Source organism: Microcebus murinus, chromosome 12, assembly GCF_040939455.1.
Source record: "Microcebus murinus isolate Inina chromosome 12, M.murinus_Inina_mat1.0, whole genome shotgun sequence".
NCBI classification, from domain to species: Eukaryota; Metazoa; Chordata; class Mammalia; order Primates; family Cheirogaleidae; genus Microcebus; species Microcebus murinus.
The window spans coordinates 28049087-28071816 of NC_134115.1; the positions used below are offsets into that span (position 1 = coordinate 28049087).

Below are 22730 nucleotides of genomic sequence, written 5' to 3' on the forward strand. Positions count from 1 at the left end.
AGTCCCGGCGCGGTGGCGTCAGCGGTCCCGCCCGCCCCGCCCTGTCCTGCGGCAACGTCCCGAGCCTGAGGGGGGAAACGGGAAACGCTAGTAAGGCGGAGGGGGTGGGCGAGGGGGCGGACATCTGCGCGTCCGTCCGCGGGACTTTCTTCTCCGTAACTTTGGCCTTTTTTCAGAGGTGTTGGTTTTGGGTTTTTGTGTTTGTTTTAGGCTCAGGAGAAGATGTCAGTTGCTTTTAGTGATTTGAAAGCCACCTTACTGCTTACTTTCCGCGCCTCAGTCTCGAGAGGTGGCGGCTGGGGCCTGGGGCCCTCAGAACCACCGAGGCGGGGGACGTCAGACCCTACTTGCTCCGACACCTCCCAGGTGGTTGCCCCGTCTTTGGCTTTTCGTCTTCCCCTTTGGTTCAAGTCAGGTCCCTGTCTCAAATGAAATTTTAAAAAAAAGCGAAAAAAAAAAAAGCCCTTCCAAATGGCTCTGTGCCCTTGTCTCCCTTAAGGCATCGCGCTAGGCGCCCTCAAACTTGTGAAAAGACTTCGCTGCTGCACAGATTATCTGCATTGTCTCTCCTCCCCTTCGCTCCCGAATTCCCTGGTAAACCTTCCTCGGGGGAGGTTTCTGGATGCCCGAGCTAGAATGGGCTGGCTTCTTTAAAAGGATGGTTTCACCTCAAGCTGTTCGCGAGCATCTCGTCAGCCCCGTCTAAAGAGGAAGCATCCTGAGGCCTGCATAGATAGATACTCATTCATTCAACGGGGACCAATGTCTAACCTACAAGAAGCTGGGGCTAGGCAGCCTAGGAGCCTGCCAAGGTGGCCTCCCTCTGAGCTTTCTAGTGTGGGAGACAGGAAAAGAACAAGTGAACCAGCTGTGAAATTAAATAAGTCAAACTTAAAGCCGTTGGAACTTTAAATTATTCTGAGCCTGAAGAGGAATGTGGTTATGCGGCCTGAGTCAAGGGGCATGTGGCTGCAATTTCTGCCTTTTTTTTTCCCCCACTTGTAAATAATTAGAAAGACTAAATGGGCCAGAAATAAGACTCCCTCAGATCACCAACCCTCCTCACAGAGAAATAAAGTAACCTTCCTTGGAATGTAGCAACTGTAACCAAATATGGAAAATTTGTAATCCTGCTGAAACTTCTCTGTTTCTGCCTGTGCAAATGAAACTTTAACTTCGCTTCGGAAGGCTGCCCCCATTCGTTCGGAGTCAGTGTTTTCCACGTGGCTATCCTCGAGCTTTGAGCTGGAATTAAGCTCTATACTTAATCGTATTTTCTGAATCTCATTATTTAAGGTCGACACAACAAATGATCAGGGCAATTTCAGACTGTTACAGGTGTTAATGAGATAATAAAACAGAATGCATATGATGGCAGGGAGGCACAGAAGGCCTGTCAGAGGAGGTGATGTCTGAGCTAAACCCTGAAGGACAAGAAGGAGCCACATGTGTGAAGATCTGAGAAAAGAGCCTTCTAGGCAAAGGGAACACTAAAGACAAAAGCTCTGAGATGGTAACAACGTGGGAAGGCCAGTGTGGCAGCAGAGTAATGAACAAGGTTGCATAGCAGAGCCTCGTCCATCATGGCAGAGTCTGAATTTTATTTTTAAAGCAATGGGAAGCCATTGGATGGTTTTAAGGAGGAGAGGGACACAATCTGATTGGAGTTTTAAAATGATCGTTTTGGTTGCCATGTAGACAACGAATTAGAGGGAGTCATACATGGAAATGGGAGGCCATTTAGAAAGCCATTGCAGTAGAACCCTGATTCCTGACGTTTAGACCAAAAGCTCCTTTCCCAGGTCCTTGCTTCTTCATCTCATGCAAATGCAATCTGCTCTCCCTAAAAGCTAGAATCAAAGAGAATAGAATAAGTAAAAACATGTGAATTTGTCATGGTTACTAGAAATTTTCTAAAAATGCAAATTAAAATGAACAATTTTTAAACTGTTCAAGTGGCAGGCAGTAATGAAAAAACTCAGTGCTTAAGAGGATACAATACTGTCCTTTTCTGTATTGCTAATATAATTTTTTAATGTAATTTGGTACTCTGCTTCGAGAGCCTTAGAAGAGTCAAGTTCTTTGAAGAAGTAATTACATTGGGGGAAATCTATTCTAATGAACAAATAAGAATATAGGCATTAGTAATGGGAGTTGAGGGCAAGGAACCAGTCTTTTCATTTTTATACCATGATCAGTCTTTAGTGAACTAATGAAATTGTGATTCTAAACTTGAAAGCTGAGGATGAGCCAGCTTCTGAACTTGTGATGACTCCACAAATGCAGACACACTATGAATTCTAAACAGCTAGCCAGTCATACTGTAACACCATCCTTTAAAAAGGGAAATATTGGTTTTACTTCTAATTATAAAGGCAACACGTTAAGTGCAGAAATTTGGGGAAAACATACAAAAAATATATACACAAAGGGAAAACTTAGTCATAATTCCTCAGACTAATCAATGTTAAAATTTTGGTGTCCATATGACATCTTTTTTCCTTGTGTGTGTTATGTATTGGCATGTTCCTTTTTTTCCAAAAAAGGATGATACTGCACAAATTGTATTATATATATTGTTATTTAACCTTCTTTTCCCCAGTTAACATATTATGAATAACTTTCCATGTTGTAAAATATTTCTCTGTGATGTAGTTTTAAGTAGCTATGTAGTATTCTATTACATAGATGTACCATTATTGATTTCAATAGTTCTTTTTTGTTGTACTCCACATGACTGGAAGTAGCATGAACCAAGGATACTCTGGCAGACTGTACTAGCTCAGTTCTTTCTAACATTCTTTAAAAGTTTTATGTACCCATAAAAGTATACATATTTATCTTGCTACATCTGGATTCTTTAATTCCACTGGTGAAAACTGTCTTGAAAGGGGTGACATTAAAAAGGCAGAGAGAGGTCTTTGGAAATAGAATATCAATTAATCAGAATCTGATGCTAATGAACAAGTGAGCTACAACAGCTAATCCTAAACACTTCCCAGGGTTTAAAGTCTATCAGCAGCTGACTTCATCACTCCCTCCTTGCTGGCTAATAGGTGTGGCAAAACAATTGTAGTTGACTTTCTACTGACCAAGCAGTAGTGACCAGGGCCATTTTGAGTGGCAGCCTTCCAATTCTGCAGGAACTTTAAAAACTGACACAAATTAAAAACTAGTAGAAACAGGCAGGGTCAAGGTTTATAAATATGTTTCACCTTATAATCAGAATACCATTGTCTCAATCTTTTTGGGCTGTGCTAAGAAAATATCATAGACTGAGTAGCTTATGAACAACAGAAATTAATTTCTCACAGTTTTAGAGGCTGAGAAGTTCAAGATCAAGGCATCAGCAGATTTGGTGTCTGGTGGAGGCCTGCTTCCTCACAGACAGTACCTTCTCACTGTGTCCTCACATAGTGGAAGGGAAGAACTCTGGTCTCTTTAGCCTCTTAGTTTTTTTTTTATACTCCCATGTAATCTTTATTATAACCACATCAACATCCCCATAGTTACGAAAACTAGAGAAGGACACAAAATAGTAACTATGAGAACATTCTCCAAATTATTGAAAGTTTAGGTCCTCAGGAAAAGGGATTATTAAAGAAGTTATTCCACTGTGTTACCCAAATGGTACATTATTTTCATCTGTTAACTACAGTCTTGGATAAGATAGTTTAACACTGGTGTCAGAATAATATTTCATTCATTGCACATCAGTGTTAAAACATTAAAAACCATTTAGTATTACTAATGAAAACTAATTAATTAACTCATACCCTAAATAAAGCATTTTAAAATCCACTGTATGTTCCTTGGTCTCTTTAGCCTCTTATAATGGCACTAATCTTATTCATGAGGGCTCCATCCTCATGACCTAATCACCTCCCAAAGGCCCTACCTCCTAATTGGGGCTTAGGCTTCAACATATAAATTTTAGGGGGACACAGACATTCAGACTGCAGCAACCATCCTCTGTGTTCTCTTTCTTGGCTTCATTTCAAAGCCTTGCTTTGGTGCCACAATAGTAAGAAGGTGAGGAAAGATGCACAGAATAGAACTCCATTGGGATCATCTCTGACAGGGACGGTTTACTATTCCTCTTCTGACAGAAACCCCCACAGGTTCACAGGAACAATCATTTCTGGTTTGTATCACAAGTAAGGGAAAATTACTTTTGCTTTTGGTAAGTTCATAAAGTAACAAAGTGAATCCTCATGGCCTGAAAAGAAGAAGCCAGATGCTAAAATCTAAGTCCTTGGTACCCAGGGACAAATCCCATCCCATCCCCCACCCTGGCCTCCCACATACTTTCTAATCAATCCAGTAAAAGAACTGATGAGAAAGATCTAGGAAGGGATTAGGGATTCTGAGGAAAGCCAATGCCCTTCCCACATGGGAGCTAAAACCCCATATAGTAGGCTTCTGCTGGATAGGATACCTCAATTCTAAAGTTTTTCATTTTTAAACATTTATTTCCAACATCATATAAAAGTTTAAAATAATCAAAATGTCTGTTTCTTCTTACTGTAGTTGCATTAGCATTGGAATTAGTAGTAGTAATAGCTGCAGACTTGGTAGTAATAGCTAATACTAACAGCATTTACCACACACCAGCACTTTTCCTTGTTTCATTTCTAAATATTGGATCAATGTCTCAACAGACCAGCCCCATTCTAAAATTTCCATTTCTTGAATACAAAAACAAACTGAAAGATTCAAAAAATCACCAGGAATTAATATAAGGTTTCAAGGTGTTCTTTATGATGTGTTATGACAGAAAACCTAGAGACAAATGGGCCTTCATCTCCTTCGAGGATACAAAATGAGAAAACAGTATTAAATTATTCCGGAAGAGTTGACCTTCAGTTTCAGAAAAATCACAAATGAGGTGCTAAAGCACTGTGTGATCTCCTCTTCTGCAAGTCTTTACAAATTGAACTGAAAATCCTTCTTGCTCAGGAAAGGTCTGGAGCATGAGCAGAGCCCTGGGAGGATGGGGAAGGAGGGGGGTGGAGAGAGTGAGTGTTTCCCCTCCCACCCTATTACTTCCCAAAGGAAAGAAAGTTGGTAGTTGTCAGAACTGTGGTAACACTTAGAGACAGCTACATAAGTTATAAAATGACCTATGGTATCAGTCTCCTAGAGTGACACTTTCATCCCAGTATTGTTCTAATAACCTGGGATGCTGCTGAACTCTCCCAGAAATTTGTTGGTCTTAAGTTCTCACTTCCACAGCTTTCCTTGGTAACCATAAATTTATTTTTAGAATTAAGATTGTATTTGCATTTTTGTTATTATTTTAGGAAATTTGAAAATACAAAAATCACAATGCAGAAACCAACCACCATTTATCTTATCTCTACCATCAAGAATTTACACTGTTGACAATTCGATGTTTCTTCCAGTCTTTTTTTTTCTATTGTTTGCTTTTTAAAAAATTACCCATGAAATATACGACTACATTGTCCTCTTAAAAATGAGAACAGCACAGATAAAACCAGTGTGCATTTGACTTTTTCTACCTCCATCTTGTTCCTGCATCCTTTATCCCCCATGGTTAACTACTCTTATATACTTGTTGAGTGTATAATGTCCTCTCAGGCCATTTTTATATTAAACATGCATTTTATCTAAGGAAAATGCATAGTAATATTTTGTGTGTGAATGCATTACATAAACACAATATATTATATACATACATATATAAAAGTATTAACATAATAATATAGTAAGAATAGTTATGCAGCTTAATTTATATTTGAAAATATATTTTTGAGATGTATTCATGTTAATACATATAAATCTGGTTCCCTTGTAACTGCTGTGGAGCTTTTGTCTGACTACCTCTCACATTATCCATTACTCTGCCAATTTGACATATGGATTGCTTCCAGTTTTTCATTTTTACAAACAGTGCTTCAAAGAACATCCTACATATGCCCTTATGTACATGTATAGGCATTTCTTAGGATAGATACCAAGAATTAGAACTGCTAGACCATATACCACACTTATTACTCTCCTTCAGGTTCTTAGTATTGTAAATATTGTTGCTTGTGGCAAATTTCTGCGTAACTGTGATTATTTGAAAATTACGTAAGAATAAAACCTCTTTTTTCCTCTCTCTAGCATTGACTTTGTTTTTCTCTCCCCTTTCTCTTTCTAATACCCATCCACCTGCACATATATTTACATATGCACATGTCCCCCTCCCCTATGCAGTGCCTTTTCTTTTTGTGCCAGATCTAGGTTCTGTGGGGCCTGGAACCTATATTCTAAAGCTTCCTCTGAAAACATACAAAATTACAAATACAAAATTAGGATAGTGATTATTCAGAAAAAAGAAATCACAAGCTCAGCACTGTTGACATTTTGGGGGAGATAGAGTTCTTTGTTGGGGGAGGGAAGGCAGCTGTCCTGTGCATTGTAGGACATTAGCAGTATCCTCTACTCATTAGATGTCAGTAGCACCTCCCTTGTTTTGACAACCAAAAATGTCCCAGATATTTCCAAATGTCCCTTTAGGGGCACAATTGCCCCCAGTTGAGAACCACTGTTCTAATTCCATTCACTCTTTCAGTGTGTAGAAAAAGAAGGAACACTCTCTAGCTCCTCTTCTAGGTCTAACCTTGTCTAAAATCAGACAAAGAAATGAAAAGAAATGAAAATTTTCTTTTAATCTTACTCATGAACATATATAAAAATATCTAGCAATGTCCAAAAAAGGAAATACATCATGATATAATTGAATTTATTGAAGGAATTCAAGGTTGATTAAATACTAGAAAAGCAAATCAATGTGATTCATCACATTAAAAGATTAAAGGAGAAAGATCAAAGCAGGAAAAGCATTCAATAATTTTCAACACAAATTTATGGTTAAAAATTATAGAAAACTGTGCATTGAAGAAAATTTCCTTTAACCAATAAAAGGCAACTTCAGAAACCTTCAGTAAACTCAAATTCAATGATGAAATTTTCTCTTAAGTTCAGGAACAAGTGAAGGATAACAATATCACTACCTTTATTGAGCACTATATTGGATATTTTCACCTGCAAAATAAGTTAAGAAAATGGAGAAGATAGAAAAGTTGAAAAGGAAAAAATCCAAAATGGCCTTATTAAGAAATCAGATCTAATAGCAAAAGAAAATTGTGGTAGGCAGACTAATGCCCCTTCACCAGAGATGTCTACATTCTAATTCTTTTTTTTTTTTTTTTTGAAAGCAGTCACTGTTTATTAACTGACAAGATTACAAAAATAATCATGGTAGACACCTTAGGTCATTCTTCTAATAAGCCTATTGATCTGGTCCTCCCTGTTGCCAGCATCTCCACCTTCTACAAAATGGGTTGTCTTTTTCTTCATTCCACCCCGTGGAAATGATAACTTGAAGGGCCACCGGAAATTATTTGCTTCTTTGAAGCGTTTCCCAACAGTATAGATCTCATGAATCAGATCCTCCATGCAGATGATGCCATATTTACCAAGAGATCGAGCAATCAAATCGTTATCTGTCAACGCAATTCGTTTCTTATTGATTTTGCCATAACCACGCTTGTAGATTAGTTCATTTACTGACTTTAGGTTTGGGTACCCCCATGCAATATATGGTTCTACAATCCTCAGCATGTTAATTGAAGCCTTGTTGGCTTAACAAAGGTTCCATTGAAGATCTGTGGAAGGCGAAGAAGCTGCAACACCTTTTGGACCTTTGGGCTCACACCATTGATACCACGGATCCTGATGACAAATGCCAATTTGGGTTCTGCAGGTACATAAAAGTTGCCTGCTTTTCTTGCCATCCTAGCCATTCGAATCTCAGTTCTGTACATCTGCCTGTATTCCTTGTGATAATGCTTAGCTTTTTCATAGATAAGCTTCCTCCTTGCCTTTTGAAGAATCTTTTGGGCAAACTTCTTTCTCAGGTGTTTGATTTTCAGCTCCTCGAAATTTCTTCGCTTTTTCTTAAGGGTTTCTGGCACACCAGGAACCTTCTTTTTCTTCTCTTCTGCGCCCTCCATGGTTCCAGCCGTAAAAGAGCTACATTCTAATTCTTGAAACTCTTTGACTACGTTATGTGGCAAAAGGGAATTTTCAGATATGACTAAATTAGGGATCTTGAGATGGGATGATTATCCTGGATCATCCAGGTGGGCCCAGTGTAGTAATTGCAAGAATCCTTATAAGAGGGAGACAGGAGGGTCACAGTCAGAGAGAAGGAGATGTGACAATGAAAGCAGATACAAGAGATGCTTGCTATGGTTTGGATGTGGTTTGTTCCTGCTAAAACTCATGTTGATGTTTGACCCCCAATGTGGCATTGTTGAGAGGTGGGGCCTGGTAGGAAGTATTTGAGTCATGGGACAGATCCCTTATGAATGGATTAATGCCTTCTTGCACGGGTGAGTGAGTCCACACTCTCATGGGGATGGATTAGTTCTCGAGACAGCCAGTTGTTAAAACAAATCTGGTTCCCTCAGTTTCTCTCTCCTGCTCCTTCTCTCACCACGTGATCTCTGCACACACCTGCTCCCCTTCTGCTTTCTGCCATGAGTGTAAGCAGCATGAGGCCCTCACCAGATGTAGCTGCCTGATCTTGGACTTTCCAGTCACCAGAATTGTGAGCCAAACAAACCTCTTTTCTTTATAAATTACCTAGCCTCAGGTATTCTGTTATAGCAACACTAAGTGAACTAGGACAATGCCACAGCTGGAAGGAGACCATGAACCAAGGAATTCAGACAGCCTCATAGAAGCTGGAAAAGGGAAGAAATGAATTCTCCCCTCTAGAACAAACACAGCCCTGCTAACACTTTGATTCTAGCCCCATGAAACTCATTTTCAGACATCTGGCCTATAGAACTGTAAGATAATAAATATGTGCTGTTTTTTGCCACAGAGATTGTAATAATTTGTTACATCAGTAACAGAAACGAATAAATTTGTAGAGTCTGTTCTGAGAAGTAATAGAGAGCTCAGCAAACTTGTTAGATCTCAAGCCTTAAAGGTAATAGGCAAAAGTTTAATGTTTTTAGAAGAAACCATTTGGGAATATTTTTTAAACCACAGGATAGAGAACAATTTCTTAAATAAGACAAATATGTATTTTTATATATATATCCCATAAACAAAAAAGGTTTATTAATTCATATACATTAAAAAGTAAGGCCTTAATTATCAAATTCACCATAATATGCATGAGGTGGAGAGCCACAAGCTAAAAAAAATTTGCCACATTTAAAACAAACAGAAGATTGGTATATGGAATATTAGAGAATTTCTATGAATCTGTAAGAAAAAATCAAATAGCTCAATAAGCAAATAGGCAAAATAAACAGGTGTCTTGCACAAGGTGATAATGAGTGGTCATGAGATATATGAAAAGATGCTGAATTTCATTAATAATCAGAGAAATGCAATTAAAACCTCAATGAAATATAATTTCACAATGATCGTATGGATAAAAATTAAAAAGTTGGATGCTACCAAGCTTTGGCACTCATCTATACTGGAAAGGGTGGTGTAGCTTAGTGCAGCCACTTGGGAAACAGTTTTTTATCATTTGGTAAATTGTACATATCCTACAAACCAGCAATTCACACACTAGATATGTAACCAAAATAAATTCTTTCACCTGGGTACTTGAGTAGCTGTAAAAGAATATTTTAGTAGCATGGCTTGTAATAGCAAAAACTAGAAATGGTTTAAACATTCGTAAACAGAAGGGTAGATCAATAAATTGCAGCATAATCATTTGATGAAATACCATGCCATAGTGAAAATGAATTAACTACAGCTAGAAATTCAACATGACTAAATCTCAGAAACATGATTTTGAGCAAAAAGGGCAAATTATAGATGAATACATATATGGTGATTTTATCGGTATAATTTTTAAGAACCAGCAATATGTTGTTAGGGGGCACCTATGGGAGTTAGGACTACAAAAGAAAAAGTAAAAAAATGATTAACATGAATTTTAGGAAATTGGTTACCTCTCTGAAAGAGGAAAAGATATGTGATTAGAGAGTAGCACACAGAGTGCTTCTAAGTTGTTGATAATTTGTTCTATTTCTCACGCTGTATCAATGGTATAAGAGTGTTCATTTTATTATTATATTACTCGTCAACATTTAAGTACATTTAAATGCATTTTATTTATGTACAAGTGTACATTTAAGTACACTTTTACAGCTATATTTCACATAAAAAGTTAAAACATTTTAAATGAGAAAAAAGATGGAGAAAATATATAATGTATATATAATACATATGTATAATGTATCTATAAATATATAATGTATCTATATAATTCATCATATTAATGGATTAAAGGGAAAAATAATTATCTCAACACACGCAAAGAAGCATCTAATAAAGTTCAATGTCATTTGTAATAAATTCTTAGAAAACTGAAGTTTCTTAACTTGATAAATGCTACGGGTCAAAAACCTAGAGTGCACATCGTAATTAACAGGGATACTTCAGATTCATTTTCATTAAGAACAAAAGAAAGATGTCACAGTCCTCACTATTGGAGATTCTAGATAATGTGCTAAGATGAGAGAAATCATTAAGAGTAAAGATTCCGTGCTGGTTTTTCCTGCTTGCACCTCTATATAGTTTGTTCATCCCTCTTGAACCTGCTCTGCGCTCCGGGAGCCTAATGTCTGCATCATCTGCAACATGATGGCTTGCTTGCCCTCTGACTCCTGATCGGCCAGTGGCAGGCTCCTAGCAGGAGATCGGAGCATGGCTGCACTGTGACTGTGGCTGTGTTCCTCTACCTATGGCCCAGCCTCTGCCACACAGCACTTGTCCCATAGCTACAGCTCTTGCTGGGTTTGGAAACAGCTCTCTTGATCCTTCAAGCCTACCATCTAACTCCCATATAAGATGTAAATAAAGAATGGAAAAACAAGCACCACATGTACTCACCAGCAAATTGGTATTAACTGATCAATGCCTAAGTGGACATATAGGAATAACATTTACTGGGTGTCGGGGCAGATGGGAGGGGGCAGAGGAGATGGGTGTGTATACACAAAATGAATGTGATGTGCACCGCCCGGGGGATGGTCACACTTGAAACTCTGATTCGAGGGAGGAGGGGGGGCAAGGGCAATATACATAACCTTAACATTTGTACCCCCATAATATGCTGAAATAAAAAAAATTTAAACCTTTCATATATATTGGGGGAAAAAAAAGAACAGGATATGAAAATAGGTATTCTAAACGTGCAGCAGAATTTGAAAAGGTTCATGGAATGTTTAAAACAACAAGAACGGGCCCTCAGGGTAGGGGTCCTCTTTACTTACTATCTTTCCCTTTTAATTTGTTAGTCTAATTCTCGAGATGCTTGTACAGACTCTTTCTTTACTGGATGTTTGGTTTTTATTTTATGAATTTATATTCCTTATATTTTCCTTTTTACTTTGAGTAGATTTTATCTGTTCTTTTCCTAATGTTTTGAGTTGAATGGTTGCGTCAATAATTTTCTGTCTTTTTCTGTTTTAAGTTAATTATTTAAAGTGATACAATTCTCTTTATGTATTAATTTAGCTATATCCCATAATTTTTGATATGTGGTACTTTTACTTTCTTTTATATACAGTCATACACTTATATACACATATATACATATATGTGAAAAATACATACTTTCTTCCTTGTTTACCCGAAAATGGCTTTATTTTGTCCTTACTGTTGATAAGAAAATTCCCAGTTGACACTATTTTCTCTCAACATTTTAAAGATTTTATTCCACTGTCTTCTCACTTCATTCATTATTGATGAGTTTGATTTTGTTTAATTTTCATTCCTTTCTAGTTCATCTGTCTGTTCATTCTGGTTGCCTTTAAAATCTCTTTGTTGTCAGTATTCTATAATTTCATAATGATGTGTCTAGATATAGATTTATTTTTATTTATATTGCTCACAATTTACTGGAATTCATGATTTGGAACATTTTTATCTATAAGCAGTCTGAAACAGTCTCAAATATTCTCCCTTTGAATATTATCTCTTCCCCATTCTCTTTCTCTGGAACTCTTATTTTAATACATTGGACTTTCATTCTCTTTCTTCTTCGTAGTTTCCATTTCTTTATCTCTCTGTGCTGCACTCTAGTTTATTACTTTATATTCCAGTTCACCAGTTCTCTTCTATTAGATATGCCTAATTGGTCGTTTGCCTTTTCCACTGAATTTTTAATTTTAATGACTATATTTTTTATGTATAGAAGTTTTATTTGGTTTCCTTTAAAATCTACCTGCTTTTTCATAGGGTATTGGTTTTGTTATATTTTCAGTGTTTTTTTCCTAATCATTTTAAAGATACTTATTTTAAAGTATCTATCAAAAATTTCCATTTTATAAAGTCTTATGTATCCAATTCTGCTGTTTGTTTACAGTGGATTTTTGCTCTTAGTAGATTGCTTCATTAAATGTTTTGTAAATTTGGATTGTGAGTCCTTTAGTGCACTTCTTTTTTCTTTTCTTTTCTTTTTTTTTTGAGACAGAGTCTTACTCTGTCACCTGGGCTAGAGTGCCGCAGCATCAGCCTGGCTCACAGCAACCTCAAATTCCTGGGCTCAAGAGATTCTCTTGCCTCAGCCTCCCTAGTAGCTGGGATTACAGGTACGCACACCACGCTGGGCTGATGTTTCTATTTTTAGTAGGGATGGGGTCCCGCTCTTGCTCAAGCTGGTCTTGAACTCCTGAGTTCAAGCAATCCTCCCACCTCACCCTCCCAGAGTGCTAGAATTACAGGTATAAGCCACCATGCCTGACCTTTAGTGCACTTTTATATGTGGGAACTCTGTGCAGCCTATATGAAGTGAATGATCCTTTAAAGAAGGTTTATATTAGTTTCTACCAGGTGCCCCAAGACTATCACTAGCCAGGGACATATTTTCACATTAAATTTTGAGCTTTTGGATTTCCAGATCATGTTGGCAGGGTAATATTTTGCTCCAAACTTATGTAACATAATTAGGAATTCTCAAAGAAGAATCCTTATGCCCACTTCACAGTCTAGATGGAGAAAGGTAAGCATCCTGGTTGTTTTCCTGTGCTGGAGACGAGATTTTTATTATTATTTTTTTCTGATTTACCCTTGTAGTGATAATGTGGCTCCTTAAAGTCTTAACTTTATTTGGGGAGACTTGGTTCTATCTTTCCCACCTTTGGTGGGCTTTTTATGAACCCTTTATGGGTATGAGAGCCTAAGCTTCCACATTACCAAGACTGACAACTCCCCTCCTGGTAGTTATGGTGTCAGCTTATGTTCCTACATCTCTGCTCTTCAGCACTCTTGGAGGATGGTGTGGAGGGTGGTTGGACATTTGCCTTCCTTTCTTACCAGCTTAGTTACTCATTTACAACAAAGCTTGTCATATTACACCAAGCATTTCTAAAGGTTTACTCTGTGTGTGTGTGCGTGTGTGTGCACACGTATGTGTGTGTGTGTGTGTGTCAGGGGAGGGTTCAGATGTTCATTTTGCCATACAGAATACTTCATGTTCTTAAGTATATATTTCTCGCTGTATTTTAAAATTTAATTTTTTAGGCCGGGCGCTGTGGCTCACGCCTGTAATCCTAGCTCTTGGGAGGCTGAGGCGGGTGGATTGCTCAAGGTCAGGAGTTCAAAACCAGCCTGAGCAAGAGCGAGACCCTGTCTCTACTATAAATAGAAAGAAATTAATTGGCCAACTGATATATATATAAAAAATTAGCCGGGCATGGTGGCGCATGCCTGTAGTCCCAGCTACTCGGGAGGCTGAGGCAGAAGGATCACTCAAGCCCAGGAGTTTGAGGTTGCTGTGAGCTAGGCTGACGCCACGGCACTCACTCTAGCCTGGACAACAAAGCGAGACTCTGTCTCAAAAAAAAAAAAATTTAATTTTTAATAAGCAATATATTTACATGATATCTATTAGGTATACATTGTAAAATCTCACATGCCTTTCCGTATCTGCTTCATTCCTTCCACCCTCACCCTTTCTTGCTATTTTTTAGTAGCAAGAAAGATCTGGGTTTGAATACACTGCCTATTTTATAATATGCAAGTTGGTTTATGAAATGTTAGAGGATGGGATTATCTGGGGAGAGTAAGGTCCTAACAAATATACAAAAAAGACCAATGAAATTTCAATGGACCAGAAAGAACCATTATAGCCCACGTGAGTTTTGGAACACACGTGTATGCTTGCACTAAACTAAATGCTTTTATTGGGCATTTGTTTATTTAATTCACAAATATTTGTTCAGTATGCTAGGCAGTGGGGGTACAAAACTGAATAAGTGGCCATTCTTGAGAAAGTAAACAAGGGGTTGGGTTTAGCGTGATCGTTTTTGCTGGGGGCATGTACACAGGCTTGGGAGCCCCAAAGAACCATCAACAATGGCTGGAGTGAGAAGAACACAGGGAATGACATTGCCCAGCCGCTGGTCCAAATAAGCCTCGTACGGCTAGTAAATAAAGAAAAAGAAGACAATAAAATGACAAGATTATATGGTTGCTTTATCCTTAAGATGGCACTATAAACTCACAATTCCTTTGTAGAAAAAAGAGTATATAAAAATAACCAGGATTTATCTGAAATTTCACTGAAACCTAGAATGGCTTTAATAATATAAAATAGAATGGCTTTTTTTTTGTGGCAAAGACTGTTCTAAGTGCTTATATGTATTATTTCCATTTAACTTTTACAGCTCTCCTAGGAAGTAGGGACAAGTATTTGCCCCATTTTGTAGACTGGGGAAAGGTATCAGCGTGGGCGTAAGTGACTCACCTCAGTCACAAAGTTTGTAAGTGGCAGAGCCAGGATTTAAACTGAAACAGCCTAGAATTGGAAACCATCCACTTAATCACTGTGTTGTTTTACCTCTTCATAGCAGTCCACATGTTGAAAATGCAGCATCATTAGAATTATCAGTTATAAAATCTTAGGGGTCCCCCCCCCCGTTCTGTTTAAATCACACAGGGAAACATATCAAAGAGCACAGGTTTTTGCCCTTAGAGAATGAGAGAAGCCATCAAGATATCTGGGACACTGAGTTAGAGGGTCCCTCCTGGTTTTCATTACTGTCCCCAGACTGCAGCCAGAAGACTGCCCCTGCCCTTCTGGGGTGGGTGCCCCTCCAAGGCCTTCCCATAGCACCCTGGGCATATGACCACATTGCACTTAGCACTCTGATTTGTGCTGACTGGTTTATATCTCTGTGTTCCTTATTAATCTGTGAACATCTTTGTAACATCCATGCTTGGTACAATGCCTAGAGCCTAGGTTTCTCGAGAAATCTTTGTTGAACCTTTTCTTCTTCTATATTAAACCAGGGCCTGCAGCAGAGACACTATTTTTTCACTACCTTTTCCTTCACTCTCTTCTATACACAAATATTCTCCACCCCAGACAGCAAATTACAGGAGAGAAGACAATCTGAGAAAGTAACTTCTATCTAAAGCAGTTGTGTGTTTAGGTGCTGCTGAGAATTGGAATAAATGTAAGCACTAGGCTTAATTGTGAAGCAGTATCTATCAGCTGGTATTTCTTCCCCTTGGGCATTTCTAAAGCTGAGAAAACTATACTGTGCTGATGATCCTTCCTGTTTTCATCCAAGTGAAATATAAAGGGCAACCTGGAAAGGGAAGAAAAGCAACAAACAACTGAATCCTGCAAAAGGAGCACAAATAAGGGAAGAGTTAATCAGCTCACTTTCCACCTCTTCTTTTCTCTTAGATGAACTTTGGGTTGTTTCTTTACAATTTGGTAATTATTACCTTCTTCCTTCCTTCCTTTCTGCCCCAAGTCAATACCCAGTACCCTACTCACACCTTTTTTTTTTTTTTTCAATTCCCAAAGCTGGTGTCTGAAGTATTAATAGTATTCCTGGTTTAGCAACCTTAGGGACAATTTTGGTAGCTTATAAATCCTCTTGAAAGAGGGAAACTTGGAACCTTTGCCTGGAGTTTAAATCAGTATTGGGCATGGAGTCAGTAGGAGAGCTGGCAGGTTCAGGGGGCAATCTCATAAGGATTAGAGCACAAATTTGGCAGTGAAACAGAGTTGGGTTCAAACCCAGGCCCTACACTATCTACTGACCTTGGACAGATTTAGTTTTTCTGTTTATATAATGGAAACATTACTAGTATCTACTTCATGGGCTTTTGAATGATGTCTGAAAATAGTATTTAACAAACATTAGCTACCATTATTACTATTGGGATTTATGTCATCAGTAAGGAGGTGGTGAATGACTTTATTCATTCACCATGTGTTATAGACTCCTTACTATGTACCAGATGTTATGTTAGGTTCTGGAGGCACAATCTTCATTCCTTTATTCAGCAAATATAACTATAGCTCTGGACAAGAATGATGCTTTGAGGGAATTATGGTGCTTGGCCTAATATGCAGATGACTTGGTCATCATCTTGCAATCTTCCTTCCCCAATGTTTCAACTCTGTTTAGAGATTTCCTCTACTACCAGTAATTAATCATCATGACTAGAAAGGATTTGATTCACAAAATTGTGTTTTATTGTAACATTTTATTTTATTCTCTCCACAAACCTTAGGATATTTATTTCATATAGTTGAGTATTTTTTGTTTTCTGAGTAATGTGGCATTCAGAGAGGTATAATACTCTTAAAAGACTAATTTATGGGTTGTAACACCCTTGGGCAGGAACACCTCCCAACTCCATGAGAACAATGGACTTTTGGCCACACAAAGTAGCTAAGAGTTATAGGCTTTGGGGTCAGAGAGGCCGGACTCATAAGTGCCTCCAATCAACAGCTGCAGAAGCTTAAGTAATTTCTTCACTCTTCTGAGACTTGGTTTTCTTACCTATCAAAGGTCTAATAATACTTCCATGTCAGGGGATGTTGGGAAGATTAAATTCATTTATTCATGCAACAAGTACTTTTTTTTTGAGCACCTACTATATATCAGATATTTTCTGGGTACTGAGAATACAAAAGTAAACAAAACAGCAAGAATCCTTGTTCTCATAGAATTTGCATCCTAATGAGATAAAATTTGGGGAAAAACTGAGATTGTTTATATGAAATAAAGCACTCTCTAAAAATTAATTATTGTATCAATGAATGCAGTGCTTATATCACTAATAAAAAGGCTTAAGAAGATTCTGTTGTGCCAGAGTGGAGATTCAAATCAGAATCTGCAGTTACGTAGTGAAGATAGTCTAATAAAGAAAAATAATGTAGAAATGAGTAAATTGCTAGTGAAAAGATTTTCAAATGACCTTTTATTAGGTAATTTTATAATTTCATAACAGCTGTTTGAGTACACAAACATATACATACAATTTTCTAAACAAGTAAATAAAAAGCATTTAGGATATCTGCTTGAATTCATATTACTCAAAACCTTAAAACATTTATTATAAAAATCAGTAAAATTATTTAACAAGTTTATAAAAATTGCTGGGTATGTGTACATAAACATTTTCAAGCTTGCTTTACAAAAATGAGTGCAATTTCTATCTATGTGCTCAAAGTAACTTTCAAAGGTAGTTCCAAGGGGGAAAAAGAAGGTAGCATTGCCTTGTAATACAGCATTAATTAATAGTGACTTACCCTGGGACATTCATGAAAGATCCTTTGTTATCACATACGGTGGAAATATTAACAATTAATATTCTATTTTTATGAATAAAACATAAAAAATAAGACTTCATTTTCCCAGACTAACTTGTTACCATGAAAAACTGCATTCATTCTGCAGATATTACTGATATCCCATATTATTTACTTTAAAAATATTTATGATACTTGAAATTCAAAAGGAAACCCACAACACCTATTCTTCTCCCAACACATTCACTGAATGCAGATTTAAATGAGCACATCTCGTTTTGATTGTGCCTTTTATTTGCATACTTTAAAATAACTACAATGTAGTACGTCTGTATTTTTAACTGGTACCAAAATTAAGATGAATGATCTATGCAAAACCAGCAGCCTGTACTTCTAGTTACAGTTGTCATATGCAAAAAGAAAAAAAAAGAAGCCCTGAGTCAGTATTTTTTGCAAAAGTAATGAAGAAGGGTGCTCTGAAGTTGTTTTATAACTTATGAAATGGTTAAGACTGTCCAGTATCCATTTGTTTTATTTTGATTGAAGAGAGGTATGGTTTTTGTTTAGTTAATCCAATTCGGATCATTTCTTAGTACTCAATTTCATTTAAGTCTTCAGAATATCCTGATGATTGTTGAGTTGTATCTTCTATTTCTGTCAGAAAAGAAAAATACACAATAATAGCTTTTTTACTTTTTATTATAGAAAAAAATATTTAATTTGCATTCTTCTAGTTTGAGATTGAATTGTAAAATTCATATCAATCATGTTTGTATAATTGGGGAAAATATTATTACCTGCACAGGGTCCTGCCTGAAATTTAACATCATCAATGGCAGTATCACTTCTTACTGATATTCCTCGAATGGCTTCAAAAATTATCTGAAAAATAATGAAATTTGAATTTAGAAATAGAGTCATCCTGATAAAACAATGCTGGTCAAAGCAGATGCAGGCTCTTGAGATCTGAAAACTTAGATTGCCCTTGGGGTTGCTGTTAAAGTAAAGGGTACAAAATTAGAAATACAAGTTTAGGTATTAAAGAGAATATTTATTTGGAATTTAAAGAAACTCACAATAAATTAATGGAGTCTTGAAGATTCAGGTCCCTTTTTTTCTGAGATTTCTTTAGACCACTTCCCAGAAATGCTTACTGAGAAATGCTTTCTGATGGTGATCTGGTTTCCCTTCCCCACCTAGAACACTCTACTCCCAGCATCTCCCAGCACACACAGGGCCCATGAAAATGAGGGTCCCAGAAGCTTAAATTTCCTTGGGCTCTCCACAAATCTATCCTTGATGCCAGTACTAAGTAGAAAAACTCATTATAGTATGACTGATAATACCCATATATGAACAGAAAGCCATAATAATTAAATTTACCAAAGATAATGGTTCGCTTACGTTAAATACCACGACATCAAAGACAGAGCCCAAGGAGAAGAGTGAAACAGTTTCATAACAGTAGATTCTGAGAAGAAAATAACTGATCAAATATTTTGGTTCTAGGAAAAATAGATTACCAACTCTAAGGCAGTCCCAACAACGGTTAATAAACTACTAAATACTCTAAGGAGGCTCATGGGTAATGAAAATTGTCCAGAAGATATATTTGTTCTATTCATTTTATGAGTAGATGACTCCTCTTTGGATTAATTTATGATTCAAATCAAAAAGAAAGCCCTAAAACTAATTTCTTTTAAAGCCTCCCCACAATTAAAGACTATAAATTGAATAATTAATAAGTTTATGAAATTACCTTGAAATGAATGACTCAAAAAAGCTTTGATGACATACATGTGGCAAAATATCATTAATAAAAATTCTAAGGACACATGTGTGATGGTTAATTTTAGGAGTCAACTTGACAGGGTTAAGGGATATCCAGATAGCTGGTAAAGCATTATTTCTGGGTATGTCCGGGAGGGTGTTTCTGCAAAGATTGGTGTTTGAATCAGTGGACTGCATAAACAAGATCCACCCTCACTCACTGTGGGTGGGCACCATCTAATCGGTTGAGGGCCCAGATAGACAAAAAGGCAGAGGAAAGGCAAATTCGCTCTCTTCTGCAACTGGAACACTCATCTTCTCCTGCCCTGGGACCTCAAACTCCAGGTTCTTCAGCCTTCAGATTCCAGGACGTGCACTAGTGGCACCTCAGGTTCTTAGGGCTTCAACCACAGACTTATAACGACACCATCAGCTTCCCCAGTTCTCAGTCCTTGAGACTTGGCTTGAGCTATGCTACCAACTTTTCGTGTCCTCCAGCTTGCATATAGCATATTGTGGGACTTCTGAGCCTCCATAGTCATGTGAGTCAATTTCCATAATAAACCCTTTCTCTATCTATTATATCTTCTATTGGCTCTGTTTCTCTGGAGAACCCTGGTTAATATACAACCCTAAACAAGAATCCAAATAAATGGCAAGAAGAGGGAAAAAGTGTCCCAACATATCTAGATAGGAGGACATCTGAGTGCAGTTAATAAACATTTCAGCTTTCTGAACAAAAATAAAATCTTTTTTTTTGATCTTCAAGTCTGCAATGGAAAATGTAATAGACAATTACCTGATGGAATTATACTCTGAATAGGCTGTGACTTGGCCAAACACTTGATTTCATGTAACTTTCTCCTCTGAATTTCCTTAATACTGTAGTGATGACCATTTTATAGCATTATGATTTCCCCATTGTATTATAGATATATAGTAGCATCTCTTCATTTTCTACATTGATGATAGGATTTACCTGACTTAGTTTGCACTTTAGGACTAACCAAATCTATCCAAATCTAGTAACTGCTGAACGAATACTTGTTCATTTAGAGAGTAAACACAACAAATGTAGGGTTAAATAAGATAATGTATGTCCTTGGTTCCCAAACTGTGTGCTGAGGCACCCCAGGGTGCCCAAGTGTATTCACATGGGTGCTGTGGGATAGTTTGCAATTTCAAGGGAAACACAGCAGTACTCAACATCTAGAAGACACTGTGTGAACTACTAGTTCAAGATCATTCAAAGTTTTAACATTAGATTGATCTATATTCCTCTGATAACATCATATCTTCACAGAGCTGGGTTTTTTGATAGCTGCTGTAATTAAAAGCAAGTACCAAGTAAAAATCAATGCAGAACATTAAATAAGGATGGCATATCCCACCTGATTTCAAGGTTTGAGAAGTTGTGCAATGCCCAACAGGTATACACATTCCATTAGGAAACAATTCTGGTTATTTAAGAATTAGGTAAAAATGTTACCTTTTATTTCAATTTAAATATTTGTTTTTCAAATGGCTACTAAATTGTTTGGACATAAATACTCATTAAGTTGTTTGGACCCCTGTACTTAATAAATGGAACTGTTAGATATTTTTTTTGGTCTAGGGGCACCAGGAAAAAGTTACTGAAACTAAGGGCTCCATGAACAAGAAAATTTGGAGGCCTAGGTCTGAGTTGAGTATAAAGCACATAGGAATTCCTAGAAAATGTTAGAGGTGTAATTAACCATATGACTGATGTAAATGCTTCAGTGAGCTGGGAATTTGTCTAAAACTTTTTTTAATTGCATCAACATCTAAGAAACCAAAAAGAAAACACCTGAAAGTAGAGGAGGAGAGGTAATCAGGGAATCCAAAGGAAATAAAATGATATTGTGCTTTTGGTTGACAGTGAGTCAGGTTCTGCTCGACACTTTAATAAATCCCTTAGGAAGGGGCATGATTAAAAATTTGCCATTTAGGGCTGGGCGCGGTGGCTCATGCCTGTAATCCTAGCACTCTGGGAGGCCGAGGTGGGTGGATCGTTTGAGCTCAGGTGTTCGAGACCAGCCTGAGCAAGAGCGAGACCCCTGTCTCTACTAAAAATAGAAATAAATTACTTGGACAGCTAAAATTATATAGAAAAAAATTATCCAGGCATGGTGGCACATGCCTGTAGTCCCAGCTACTAGGGAGGCTGAGGCAGAAGGATTGCTTGAGCCCAGAAGTTTGAGGTTGCTGTGAGCTAGGCTAACGCTACAGCACTCTAGCCTGGGCAACAGAGTGAGACTCCGTCTCAAAAAAAAAAAAAAAAAATTGCCATTTGATGCATTACTCTTACAAGGATAATCTGACAAATGGAATGTCTTTGGGAGGCTACCCACATATTTTCCCAGTAGAATCATCCTTAAACAGCAGCAGCACTACCACTGCATTCTAAAAACCATCTACACCTGCCCACCCCCACTGATGATGTACGCATTTACTTCCCTAACTCCAGTCTCATATTCTACTCTTGACCTGCTCATTTAGATTTCTAATCAACATCAAAAACTTAGCATGTCCAAAAAAAAAAAAAACCAACAACCTATTAATATCCTTCCCGCACACATTGCCCTCACTCCTCCACATCTGCCCTGCCTAAAGTCTTCCTCACCTCACTAAATGGCATCTTTATTCATTCTAGCAATTGCTCAGGCCAAAAACTTTGAGCCATCTTGACTCTTCTCTTTCCTTCAAACTCCACATTTTATGCACAAGTCCTGTGGGTTTCTGAGGACACCTCCTCACCTCTGCTGCATGGCCCAAGCCACTACTCCTCTTGCCAGTATTGCTGCAGTAGCCCCCAGTAGCTCCTTGCCCTCTGCAGTGTGCTTTCTATGTAGTTGCTACAGTCATAATTTAAAAACATACATTGGATCATATTGCCTTAAAGCTGTATGATGGCTTCGGATTGCTTTTAGAGTAAATTTCTAACTCTTTACTATGCCCTCCACGGCCATTTATGATTATCCCAATATTTCTTTGGCCTCATCACTTGATCAATTGGCTTGACTTCTTCCTTCTCCACCACTTCTTCTTTTTAAATTAACATTATTTTAAATTGATAAATCATAATTGCATGTCTTTATGGGATACAATGTGATGTTTTGATATATATACAATGTGGAATGATTAAATCAAGCTAATTAATATCACCTTGCTTACCTCTCTCTCTCTCTCTCTCTCTCTCTTTTTTTTTTTTTTTTTTTTTGTAGAAATGGGGGTCTTACTGTGTCTCCCAGGCCGGAGTACAGTGGTATGATCATAGTTCATTGCAGCCTTGAACTTCTGGGCTCAAGTGATCCTCCCACTTTAGCTT

General features: G+C 37.5%; 1 protein-coding gene and 1 pseudogene across 1 annotated transcript in view; both read right to left on the reverse strand.

Annotated features, from left to right (window-relative positions):
- Window positions 1–7263: 7263 nt before the first annotated feature.
- On the reverse strand, window positions 7264–8037 carry LOC105855685 (large ribosomal subunit protein uL30 pseudogene; annotated as a pseudogene).
- A 9203-nt stretch (window positions 8038–17240) lies between these two features.
- MAMDC2 (MAM domain containing 2) overlaps window positions 17241–22730 on the reverse strand; it is a 161422-nt gene continuing 155932 nt past the window's right edge. Inside the window, exons 13-14 of the mRNA XM_012736779.2 lie at window positions 18409–18493; window positions 17241–18265 (exon numbers count right to left, since the gene is read on the reverse strand). Coding sequence (XP_012592233.1) covers window positions 18201–18265; window positions 18409–18493 — 150 coding nt within the window. The 3' untranslated portion in view covers window positions 17241–18200. The remainder of the gene's footprint in view (window positions 18266–18408; window positions 18494–22730) is intronic.